At 42.8% G+C, this 12506-nt stretch overlaps 1 protein-coding gene across 1 annotated transcript; it reads right to left on the bottom strand.

The window, feature by feature from the left end:
* Positions 1–7394: 7394 nt before the first annotated feature.
* Positions 7395–9603, bottom strand: LOC119032526. The gene is made up of 6 exons (XM_037121842.1): positions 9481–9603; positions 9136–9374; positions 8698–8763; positions 8452–8604; positions 8050–8103; positions 7395–7553 (listed from the first exon to the last, which is right to left on the bottom strand). The coding sequence occupies exons 1-6, from the start codon at positions 9575–9577 to the stop codon at positions 7440–7442; spliced, it is 723 nt and encodes a 240-aa protein (XP_036977737.1). The 5' UTR covers positions 9578–9603; the 3' UTR covers positions 7395–7439.
* Between the last annotated feature and the right edge of the window lie 2903 nt (positions 9604–12506).

The raw sequence follows: 12506 nt of genomic DNA on the forward strand, positions 1-12506 counted from the left end.
GCAGGCGCAGTCAGTCGTTGGCTGTTGTTGGCTGCAGGGCGGGCAGAGAAGCACGGCTGCAAAATAATCTACTCAAGTAAAAAGTAGCTTATTTAAAATGTTCCCAGAGTGAAAGTTACGTGTTACTCGGTGGGGGAGCTGGTTTTCAGGACTCTGCTTGCTCAGGTTTTTTCTGGTTCCAGGGTTCGATTCCCATGCTGCCGACGTCAGTGTAGACTTTAATCTTTGATGGATGTTTCCTCTGTGAACAAAAACCAAACATCATCACATGAATCATCAATACCATGTTTTCATTAAACATAACAGTTAAAATATTTTTTATATTAATAGATCAACTCAAAGTGTCATGTAGAGGGAGGAGACTACATCATGGATGGGTCGCTGGCAGACTATCCTGCATATAAGACTACTGAATAAAAAGCATTCATCAATATATCAATCGATCAATCTTTATCTATATAGGGCCAGATCACAAAAACAGTCATCTCAAGGCACTTTACACCTACAGCAGGTCTAAACTTTACTCTTTAAACAGACCCAACATAGAACAACACTAGAAGATATTTTATTAGCCAAAACTTAATAACTTTTTGGTGCGTTTTTGAATGTGTTAATACACTCATGAGCAATTTTCAATGCGTTTCATAGCAATATTAGCATAATTTCGTGTGAAATTAAGGAACGAGTCAAATTTAACTGTTTAAAATGAGGCTTGCTAGCTTACTACCGAGTTAGCTCACGTTAACTAGCACTGTAAAGCTAACTGCTAACACTGACGTTAGCTTACCATGACTGGGTGAAGTTATTAATGTGGATCCATGATTAGCTGCATGTAACGTTACTTAGCTTCACCTGAGGTTATCTCACCTGCACACGGTTGGAGGTTTCTGTCGGTGTGCAGCTGCGTCTCGTTCAGCACGCAGTCCTTTAAATATGGCCGTGAACTGGCTTCATGGTCTCCGTGTCGAACCTTCTGATCTCCATCTTCTTTCAGCTCCTCTGTGGAAAAACGTCTCGATGTTTCTGACCTTCTGGCGCTGCGGTTGTCCAGAGCCAATCAGATGGACAGTTACGCGCAGACGCAGTGCGAGCTCATCTCTTTTTTTATTTTTTACTTATTTTATTTTTTTACTCTGTAACGGAAGTAATTTAAAATGTAACGAAGTAAATTACTTCCACTTAAGTAAAAGTAAAATTACTGATTTTAAAAATTACCCCAAAAAAGTACAAGTACACTAAAAAAAACTACTCATTTACAGTAACGACAGTAAATGTAACTCGTTACACTCCCTGCCTTATTTACATTAACTCTGTGCATATAGAACAAGTCCTGAGTTGGAAAATCATCCTATACCAGCAGCAACATAAGCAGAAAACTACATAAACTTCCCATTTCTCCTTCTCATTGGCTACATGAGGCGTAGATCATCCGGAGGCTGGCGTGTGATTGGCTCAGGAGATGTCACTCATCGATGGGTGTCTGCTGCAGGGCGGGCAGAGAAGATGTCATGTCATGTCATTATCCGTAACCACTTATCCCTTTCCATGGGGTCGCGGGGTGTTGCTGCTGGAGCCAATCCCAGCCTCGTCTCAGGGCGAGGGCAGGGTACTCCCTGGACAAGTCGCCAGCTCATCGCAGGGCCCTCACTGATGAGCAATATGGGGTTCAGTATCTTGCTCAAGGACACTTCGACATGCAGCTCAGCCCTGCCTGGAGCCAGGATTTGAACCAGCGACCTTCCAATCACTAGTCGACCTGCTCTACCTGCTGAGCTACAGCCGCCCCCTGGCAGAGAAGATCCTACCTGTTAAAACTGTTCTTCAGTATGAGTGGTGATAAGATGACTGGTTGATTAAAAAGGGGTCCTGTCAGGCTGATTCACTGATTAAACCGCTAAGCTAATTATATAATCAAATCCAAATATATCACGTGTAAACTGCTCTTATTGTGGATTATCTGGATCAAAAGTGCATTTTTTGCCATTGAAACTAAACAGTTTTCCCAAAGTAAAAGATAAAAGATCTGAGTGTTTCACCTGTTTCTGGTCAGAAGCAAAAAATTAAATCAAAAACTGCAGATTCTCTGGTTTTAGTTTCCCGGAGCTGAGAGTCATCACGTGTTACTGAATATCTTCACGCTCTGACCTTTTGGCAGCGGTGACGTCATCGGCGGTGTGAGGAAGTTTTATTCTGGTAAGCGGGTTTTTAGTCTTCAAGTGTGCGGTCGGATTAAAAGTAGGTTGCGGGTTTGGTGACGGTGCAGGTTTGTTCTCCACGCTGCAGGTTTCAGACCGTGATGACTCGACGTCGACCCAATTATTTCTTCTGGTCAACCACTTGTTTCCCAGGCTGCATCAGCAGGAGGCTCTGGGGTCACCTGTGGGCAGGAGGCTCCGGGGTCACCTGTGGGCAGGAGGCTCCGGGGTCACCTGTGGGCAGGAGGCTCCGGGGTCACCTGTGGGCAGGAGGCTCCGGGGTCACCTGTGGGCAGGAGGCTCCGGGGTCACCTGTGGGCAGGAGGCTCCGGGGTCACCTGTGGGCAGGATGCTCCGGGGTCTCCTGTCGGCAGGAGGCTCCGGGGTCACCTGTGGGCAGGAGGCTCCGGGGTCACCTGTGGGCAGGAGGCTCCGGGGTCACCTGTGGGCAGGAGGCTCCGGGGTCACCTGTGGGCTGGAGGCTCCGGGGGTCTCCTGTGGGCAGGAGGCTCCGGGGTCACCTGTGGGCAGGAGGCTCCGGGGTCACCTGTGGGCAGGAGGCTCCGGGGTCACCTGTGGGCAGGAGGCTCCGGGGTCACCTGTGGGCAGGAGGCTCCGGGGTCACCTGTGGGCTTCCTGCAGGTGCTCCAGCTTCCTCGTAGAGTCGCCTGCAGCCACGAGTGTGAAACGCAGGAGACGATAGTTAGAAAACAGGTCGCTGAACTGAGCTGACAGCAGCTGAAACTAAATATTGGAAAATTTACAAAATGTACACGGCTCAACTTTCCTCTCGTGTGACCTAAAAACACGAAGAGGCCGCTTTTATATCTGCTCCTCGTCGAGGCTGAGCTGAGTGGAATAATTACCTACTTCAACACAAATGAATGTGTATTTGTCAAAGGCTCCATACGACCAGTGAAACACCTGCGTAAAGCATCAGCAGTACAAGAACTCACACTCTCTAATCTTTACTTTCATTGTTGATGTTTTCATTCATAATATTTCTGCCGCTTTCACTCCTGATCACATTCTGCTTGTTCTCAAGGTTGAATGATATTTTGATAATGTCACAGTGTTTATACAGAACAAGAAAATATAAGTTTGTTTATGAATCTTAGGAAAAGATCCGTCTTGTTCTTGGTTGGTTGCTCATCTGACTCTTTTGCGATTCTAAGCCTGTTTATTTGCATATTAACAGAGTTTTGTCCATGTTTAAAAGCTCATTTCATTGTTTTTAATGTGAATATATCCTGAAATAAACATTAAAAAGACAAAAAAATAAACAATGTCTTTCAATCTAAATATTGGTTTCAGAAATTATTGTGTTTTACACATTTCAGTTTGCTGTGAGTTAAAAGACGTCGTTACACATTTCAGTTTGCTGCACATTTACACTTGGAAACATATGAAGTGTGTTCACCAGGTTAACACTCGTCCTGTCCTACACAGACACGTCCTACTCTGACCCGGAGTGACGTTCCATTGTACTTTTCCAGAGTTGGAAATTGGAAATTCTCCGGTTCCGAGTTGTCTGGAGCGTTGCATCAGAGCCTCGTCGTTGTAACTTGAGTTACACGTGAATATGTTCTTGTTGAAAACCAACACAAAAATCAAAACAATGAACACAGTCTTCACAGGCTGTGTTTGAGCCGCTGGATCTATAAATATCTCCAGACAAACAGTTCAGGTGTTTGAAGCAGCTGATCTGTATCAGGTACCTGCTGCGGTCTGATCAACACAAAGAGACCGGCTAAATATAGATCCTTATCTCACACACACACACACACACACACAGTGGGAAGTTTGCTGTTGTTCCTGTACTTCCTGGTGTTACCTGTGTGGGAAATCCCCTGTGATGACATCACACAGGTAGAGCCCACTTGACCACGCCCCCCCTACACAGTACAGAGAGGTGAACCAGGAAGTGCTGAGTGGATCGAGCTTCACCACAGATGTTGGTTTATTTTCCTTTTCAGAGATCTTTTATTGATTAGTTTGTGGAGAGGGTTCACTCTGGACAGATTTCAGAAGCTGGACTTCGTGACAAACTGAAGTTCTGTCTTTTTTCTGTTTTCTGTGAATATTATTTTAACTTCAAACACTAACCTGCAAAAAGACATCGGGATAAAGTCGAGCTGTTGCTGAAAAGATCTGATCTGAACCCGATCATGACATCCCGATTATATTTTAGGGGTGTAATGAAGATAATCATAACATCTATAGATTAAACATTGTCCTGTGTTAACTAAACACACGATGATATTGTGTAAATGATGAATCCTCTCTGTGTCTTTCTGTTTGCAGACGGCGATGTGTTGCCCTCACAGCAGCTGTTACATGCCACAAGGCAAAAGAATCAATTAAGCGTAATAAATCTTTTCTACGCTTTTGTACACTTGTGGTTTCAGACTCAGTGCTTTCATACAACGAGTTTGATTCATCTGCCAAAAAAAGAGTCAAAACACACAGTGAATAAAGTTGAAGATGAATTTATCCGAGCGCACCGACATCAAGCTGCAACAAACCTACACGACTGAAAGTAGGTAAGTAGGTCTCGTCTACTTGTGGCTTCTGCAGCGTTCTGCACCAGTTATATCAGTGTGTGTGTGTGTGTGTGTGTGTGTGTGATCTGATAAGATTTTATCTGATCTGATAAGACTGATCGCAGCCACAGATAACAGATAAAGTTTCACGAGTTGTTTTCAGAGTTTAAGACTCAGTCGGATCAGATCGGATGTCAGTAAATATGTAAAGTGAATATTTCAATTTTTGTCGATTTCTGTTCAATAAAGAATAAAATCTGATCAGAGATGCAGCAGAATACGTCGAGGCCTCAGTTCAGTTTAAACAACAGTTTTGTTGATCCCTCATTAGTATCGTTATCTGTCTTACTTTGAAAAAATGGATTAGTCTTCACTCCAGCTACATGCGCTGCTCGGTTGCTCGGTTATTTGGATTGTTGGAATGTTTGTCAGCAGGTTTTCTCAAAAACTACTGAGCAGTTGTTCATGTGACTGGGATGGAGGACGGTCTCGGCCCACAACAGACCCCGATAACTTTTTGTCCGGATCTGTATGAAGGGACAGATCCAGGAGTTAGAAGTTGTGAGGGAAGTTATTCTTCAACGTTTTCGTTAATTTCTCAGAGAATAATGTCGACAAAAACCAGGCGGCTGGCATCTGTGACTGAGTATAAAACAGGGCTGCTGGGCCTTGGCTGAGGTATACACTCTACTGAGTGGCAGTCAGTCTTGTTGGTATTGTTTTCATGTTATATCATTGTGTTTTTAATTTTGTGTTGATTTGAATATGTGGATTGATTTTATTTGCTTGTTGCTTCCTGAAATATTGAAGTAAACATTTAAAGGCCTCTGAGAGTCTCGGCTGGTTTAAGATAATCAGGGCTAACGAGTGTTTCAAAGGGCAACAAACACATATTGGCTTCATATGAGTCACTTCAGAAACACCCACACTGTTTTCTGTGTTCGCTGCACGCTGGCAGCATCTCGATCCACCGCTGTCCTATTTTACAGCATCAACGCTTTACTTAACTTGTTCAGAACTCGGTCGACTCGATGAGCTTCAACGTGTTCAAAACCTGAAACACTGCAACAAGAAATAAGTGATAATGATATTCAAGTTGTTCTACAAGAGTACTTATACTTGTGCAAACATACTTTTACTACTATTTGTATGTTTAAGCAGGTATTTAACTTGTAACAGTGTTTACAATGATTAGCGTGTCAGCAGAAAGCAACACAAGTAATAATCCAATAAAATCTGTTTATGACCGTTAATTATATTTGAACTCAGTTACACTTCAAACATCAGAACCATCTGCTGTTCACACACTTCTGTGTTCAGTGATTCTAAATGTTTCCTGCTTTACAGTATCTGTAATTTTACACATATTCTCTGTTTATTTTACAGATATTCCATGTAGTTTTCAAATGTGTCTAGAATTTCAACAATAGACTGTGAATTCATAAAAGATAACATGAACATCCAGAAGAACCTTAAAATTTAGATTTATTAAGAGAATTTTTTTTTATTCTACACTAAAAAATACAAAAAAATTCAAATTACTTTATTAAATTAGTTTAACAGTAAAAAGGAGAATTGGTTGTATGTTACATTTACAAGTGTAATTACATTAATTCTGTTGTCAGCTAACACATCTTGTATAATTCTGGACGTTTTCACATCAAAAACTTTGATTAACTATTTTAATCAACTTTCTAGCAACTTCCTAGTATCTGGATGAATATTCAGAGGTCACCTCATTGTTGTTATATGTGTAAATATCTTTTACGAATAACTAAAAAGCCAAAATCCCGACCCGTTTTCTTAAGAGACAGATATTAACAGTAAAGTGTTTATATCGCCTCCTGCTGCCAGAATATACAGATTGTTTGGAAGGAAAAACACCTGAGCCAATCAGAGCTCTTCAGGCCGGATGAAGTACGAGGACCTTCGATGGGGTCGTTGACTCTGGCGACCCCTGTGGTCCAAGGCGGTATGAGCAGCACAAACAGAATCGGCCCAGTAGGAATATTTTCTGTCGTGTTGGCAGTTCGATAACAAACCTCCGACTGTCAGCAGCTAAAACAAACACGACTGTTGGATTTTGCTGTGAAAGTCGGAGGGTTACGGTGCAGCTGACGAGCTCTGCGGGACGGATCCAAAAACGTTTGCTCAGTTTGAAGATGATTGTATTCCACTTAAAGTTCTTCTGAAACTAAACAAGTACGACACTTTGATCCGGCACCACTGGAATTATTATTTATCTTTGTTGATTTTGTCAGTTTCACTTCTTGTTTTCTGTCATCTTTATTAAAAATAATGCAAAATAATATTAAAGTGTGTCCTGCAGTGAAAAAACAGTGAACTGTTCCTTTAAGACAGCAGCCAGCGTTAATATCCAAATAAACTTTATTGAGTATCACTTTTGTAACACAGTCGTCTCGGCACAAGAACAATCAATATTTGAAACTGTAACAACTTTTCAAAATAAGCAGCCATAACATGGCAACGTGATCAACACCAGTCGATTGGTATCAAAATATTCTGATCAATAAACTGATCAATGACTCATCAGTCATACACAAGTCAATACAAATATTGTGTGCTCGTATAAAAAAAATGTTAAATATTCTCTCAAATTAAATATTTGAATAAATAAAAGTACAAAAGTCTTCGGTATAAAAAGCTGATAAATATGTTAAATATAAAAGCGTCTGCGGGCTCATTGAGCGGCGGCGGGGGCGGCGGCGGTGGAGTTGGCGACGCAGTAACCCTGCAGGAAGGTGAACATGATGTCGATCTCTCCCATCGCCTTGGTGATTCCATTGTCTCCCATCTGAAACCAACAGACACACATTAGAACACACAAACTTATTGATCCATGTAATGTAAAAAACAAAAAACGACACATCGAGATGTTTTTCAGGCGTCGACGGAACTAAAACTTTTTCATGAGACTTCGAGAAACTTTGAATCCATGTTTGTGGAAAAAAAACAGATTTTTCTGACACAACATCTGGACATTTTTGAGCTGCATCAGAGGCAACAAAGGTCAATATATTTTCAGATTCTGGGATGTTTTCCAGACGGGTTTGTTGCTACAGATCAAATATCTTTGACGACGGTTCAGAATATTTCAGTCGTATTAGCAGCGACAAAAGTTGAATTTTCCCAGGATTAGAAATTGAGATTGGAGGTCAGGTTTCTGAATATACAGAAATGTAAGAACGCCACACAGATAGTTCTCATGTTCAGTGTTTGAAGATGAGTTGTCATTTCTCTGCACCAAACTGTATTTAAAAAAATGACATTTTAATAAAGTCGATTCTCACCGTTTGGAGTTTTCCACGGAACTCGACAGCGAGGTGATGGTGACGAGTCACATTCTGGAGAGACAGACAGATGCAGGAGGTTAGCAGCTGTTATCACTGTGTGTGTGTGTGTGTGTGTGTGTGTGTGTGTGTGTGTGTGCGCGAGCAACTGAAACCACTGAAAGTCGTTATCGATTTTAACATCAACCACACCGCCACCACACAAACGCTCCATCATCACCGTTTGTCGCTTTAGTTTCTATTCAGAATTAAAGGAATAGTTCAACAATCTGCTCTCTGGTGTGATGAGACGCTCGATCGTCCTCGGGGAATATTTAACACTTTGTCTTTACTATCATGCTAAGCTAAGCTAACGTGAATATTGAGGATCCAGATGTGATGCAGGTGATTAGAAACACTCACGCAGCCGTAAGACTTCAGGTCCTCGCTGACGCGGCTCAGGTCGGTCCTCAGCGTGTGCATGCGGTTGTGGTGGTCGTTCTTGTGTTTGGGCAGAACCTCGTTCAGGTAGAACTCGAGGATGTTGGCGTGGAGGCAGCAGATGGTCATGTGGTCCTGGAGGAGGTGGAGAGGTCAGAGGTCAGGCTGGGTCGAGGCTCAGAGGGCGTAAAGCCTCCCGAGTGTTCGATCATGTGAACGTGTTCTCACCTGGTCGGTCTGGATTCTGGGTGTCAGCCGGACAGTCGGGTCGCTCTCCGTGTTCATGCTCTCAGCCTGAACAGACAGAAGACAGGATTAGATCACATGTCGACCCGCCGCAGACAGAACTTATGATTCAAAGAGTCCAACTCCCTCTTTAGATGAATTACAGGTGTCGATGATGAGATTCAAGAAAATGATAAACCTCTAAAATCGTCTCTGATTAATAAACCTGCCAGATTCACGACCTCAGTGACACATGAAGACGAGTATGAATGTAAAGACGCTGAATGTGTAGATTTAAAGCAGATTTCTCATGTTAAAGCTGCAGTACTGGGTTCTGGTTCTACAAGACAAAGTTCTGTTTAATCATCGTCTTAAAATTCTTTATCAGACTCTTTAAATTCTCTCATTCAACATTCAAAGGTAAAATCTTTGACGACTCACATGTTTAGACACTTCTTTAATGGTCTGGTATGTCTCCGGGTTCTGTAGCGGCGGGCTGAGCTTCTGCTGCACGGGGTGCGCCGCCGCCTGCTCGACCCAGCCAATCAGAATCAGCGGAAGAAGCATGACGACGGCGGGACGGACGAAGGAGACGATCGTGGCGAGCTTCATCGTGGAGATCGAATAAAATGATCTTAATCCTTTCAGACTGAAGAAGGAGAGAGTCGGAGTGTTTTCACCTGCAACACAGAAACATGAGAAGTTAAAACAAACAGTGAAAGTTATAAATTATCACAATCTAATAATTAAAAGTGTCAGATGAAGGTTGTGCTCGTGTGTCCTCACCTGTCAGAGGATGCTGCTGTGAGACGACTCTGTGCCCTCTGCCTTTATACAGATCAACCCTCCGCCCCCTCTGCAGAAATATAGGACAGGTAACCATCGAAAAAACCCCAACACACACACACACACACACACACACACACACACACACACAGGTCAGTGCTGAGTTGGTACAATCTGTGTTTACTGTCATTCACACAAAGAGGAAATTAACTGTCAGTCAAGTTGTGACGACGACCTCAAATATTGTTTGTCATCGATTTGCCAATCGAGCATTTTAATTGTTCTTCTCGAGTGACATCACTTCCTCTTATTTGTTCTGCATGCGCGGGTGTGTGTGTGTGTGTGTGTGTGTGTGTGTGTGTGTGTGTGTGTGTGTGTGTGTGTGTGTACACTCCCTGGTGGATTATTAGCTGGAAATCCACTTTGTTACATAAACTTCCCTCAGACAGAGAAACTCGTCGGACCGGCTGGTGAGAGAAGCTCCCACCTGACCGTCCCAGTCGACCCGGCGCTCGAAAGTTCAGCCATAAAAAGTTAAAGAAGCTTCTGCAGGTTTTAAAGATGCATTTTGAGACTTTGTGCAAACTGACAACAACCTGGATTTTTAGTGTGGCTCTGGTGAAAAGCCTCTGAACCAAAATATTTATTTATTAACAGAGACACATTTCCCTGGTTAGCGAGCACTTCTTCACTCTCCGGATCTCCTGGAGGTTATTTTACATTCACAACATTTATCGGACGCTTTTGTCCGAAGCGACTTACAGTAATTCATATGTACGTTCACACTCTGATGGCGGCGCCGACCAGCACATCAGGAGCAGTTTTGGGTTCAGCATCTTGCCAACGGACACTTCAACATGCAGACCAGGGGGATCGAACCAGCAACCTTCTGATAGCAGGGCACTAACTCTGCCCCTGAGCTGCAGCCGCACCGTTACCTCGGGTGAACTTGTGGATTTCCTTGATTTGAACATTGTTGGAAACTAAAGGGATTAAATAAAGGTGTTGTTGTTTTAATGTTTTACATTTAAGACAGTTTCCAAGAATCTTCAGCCTTTAATTTCAGAGAGAAATGAGATCAGGTGATTATGTAACCGCAGACTTTATCAGGATGAACAGCAGCGTATCATCTGCAGATAATGAGATTCAGCACGTCGTCTGCAGACGATATCCACCGAGGGAATAAAAAGGACCCGTGATTGACCCCTGGGGGACTCCGCCACAGAGCAGGAGTCCTTTCTGACAGGTATCCATTACGCCACATCACATCTGCTCCTGTACGTATTGATCAGTGCCAGCACAGCAACGCCCAGTTTCTCTTCTGTCAGGATTTGTTCCTGTTCGGACTTCCTGGTGTGTAGAAGTGCAGGATCGAGTGGCCGGCTCGTCTTTCTGTTTGATTTCTCATTTATTGTTGTGGATGTGGGCGTGTGAATCCCTCAGAGACCGAGGATGGGATTAAAGCCTCGCCGGATATCCTTCAGCTGTCATCAGCTCTCTGTGTTCACATGCAGCTGCTTTCAGAATATTCTCCTCCAGAGTTGAAATGATTTCTGAATCTCACATCGATGAGCTCGTGTCGACTGTTTCCTGTCTGCAGCAGCGTGTGCTGATCAAACTGCGGCTTATGTTTTTTTCGTTATTGGTTCCTCAACCTCATTAAATCATGACTCATGACATGTTGCAACATTTAGTGAGGAAGAGGAAGAGGAAGAGCGGGAAATAACCGCTGACACAGAAGAGCAGAACTGTTCTGAGAGACGATGTCAGAGACGATTATTCTTCCAGATTTTATGTTTAAAATAATTCAAACTGTTGACTGTGGTGTGTGATGAATCGTGATCCGGCCTTCAATTAATGTTGTGAAACTTTAAAGGCTTTGTTGCAATTAAAAATAAATTATGATTTGTGAAAGATTCCTTCATGAAGCTACAAACAAACATCACAGTTGTTTTAACCGAATGCCTCGACACCAACACAGCACAGACAGTATTACGTGGATCAGTGACGTCTTTTAAATCACAACTTTTACTCCAAAATTTGTGATTTGGGCTTCAGTATCTTGCTCAAGGACACTTTGACATGCAGCTGAGGATCTGAACCAGCAACCTTCATGTTACTGGACGAACCCTTTCTACCTGCTGAGCTTCAGCCGCCCTCCAGCGTGTTGATGTTAAAACATTAATCTCCAGTTCCAACATGTTTTATATGTTTACTTTTTACGCTTGTTTTTTCATTCTGTTTCATTTTCTGTACTTTTTGTTACTTGTGCTTCTGTGGTTTAGTTCAGTTTGTACAGGACTGAATTCTGAGAATTGACTTTTCTTAGAATTAATGTAGGAGTTTGATTTTAAGTCTCATCTGCTGTAAAAACAAATTAATTAATTAATTGATTTTTAAAAAAAAAGTTGAGTTAAAATGCGTCCTGTGAGGTCACGGTGAAGTCTGAAAATGATCAATGGTTGCAGAGCTTCGTTCAGAGCTCCAGACATGCACAGACATGAGAATGAGGATGATGATGATGAGGATGAGGAGGAGGATGAGGATGAGGATGAGGATGATGAGGATGAGGATGAGGATGAGGATGAGGATGAGGATGAGGATGATGATGATGATGATGATGATGATGATGATGATGATGATGATGATGATGATGATGATGATGAGGAGGAGGATGATGATGAGGATAATGAGGATGATGAGGATGAGGATGAAGATGATGATGATGATGATGATGAGGATGATGATGAGGAGGATGAGGATGAGGATGAGGATGATGATGATGAGGATGATGAGGATGAGGATGATGATGATGATGATGATGATGATGAGGAGGATGAGGATGAGGATGAGGAGGATGAGGATGATGAGGATGATGAGGATGATGAGGATGAGGATGAGGATGATGATGATGATGAGGATGATGAGGAGGAGGATGATGAGGATGATGAGGATGATGAGGATGAGGATGATGATGAGGATGATGATGAGGATGATGAGGATGATGATGAGGATGATGATGAGGA

This window comes from Acanthopagrus latus, chromosome 14 (genome assembly GCF_904848185.1).
Source record: "Acanthopagrus latus isolate v.2019 chromosome 14, fAcaLat1.1, whole genome shotgun sequence".
NCBI lineage: Eukaryota > Metazoa > Chordata > Actinopteri > Spariformes > Sparidae > Acanthopagrus > Acanthopagrus latus.

Coding starts and splice junctions, on each gene's coding strand:
- LOC119032526 (XM_037121842.1), bottom strand. CDS start 9,577: ATGGTTACCTGTCCTATATTTCTGCAGAGGGGGCGGAGGGTTGATCTG. Junction 8,605..8,697: donor CCAGAATCCAGACCGACCAG/GTGAGAACACGT, acceptor CACCTCCTCCAG/GACCACATGACCATCTGCTG. Junction 7,554..8,049: donor TCCGTGGAAAACTCCAAACG/GTGAGAATCGAC, acceptor TGTTGGTTTCAG/ATGGGAGACAATGGAATCAC.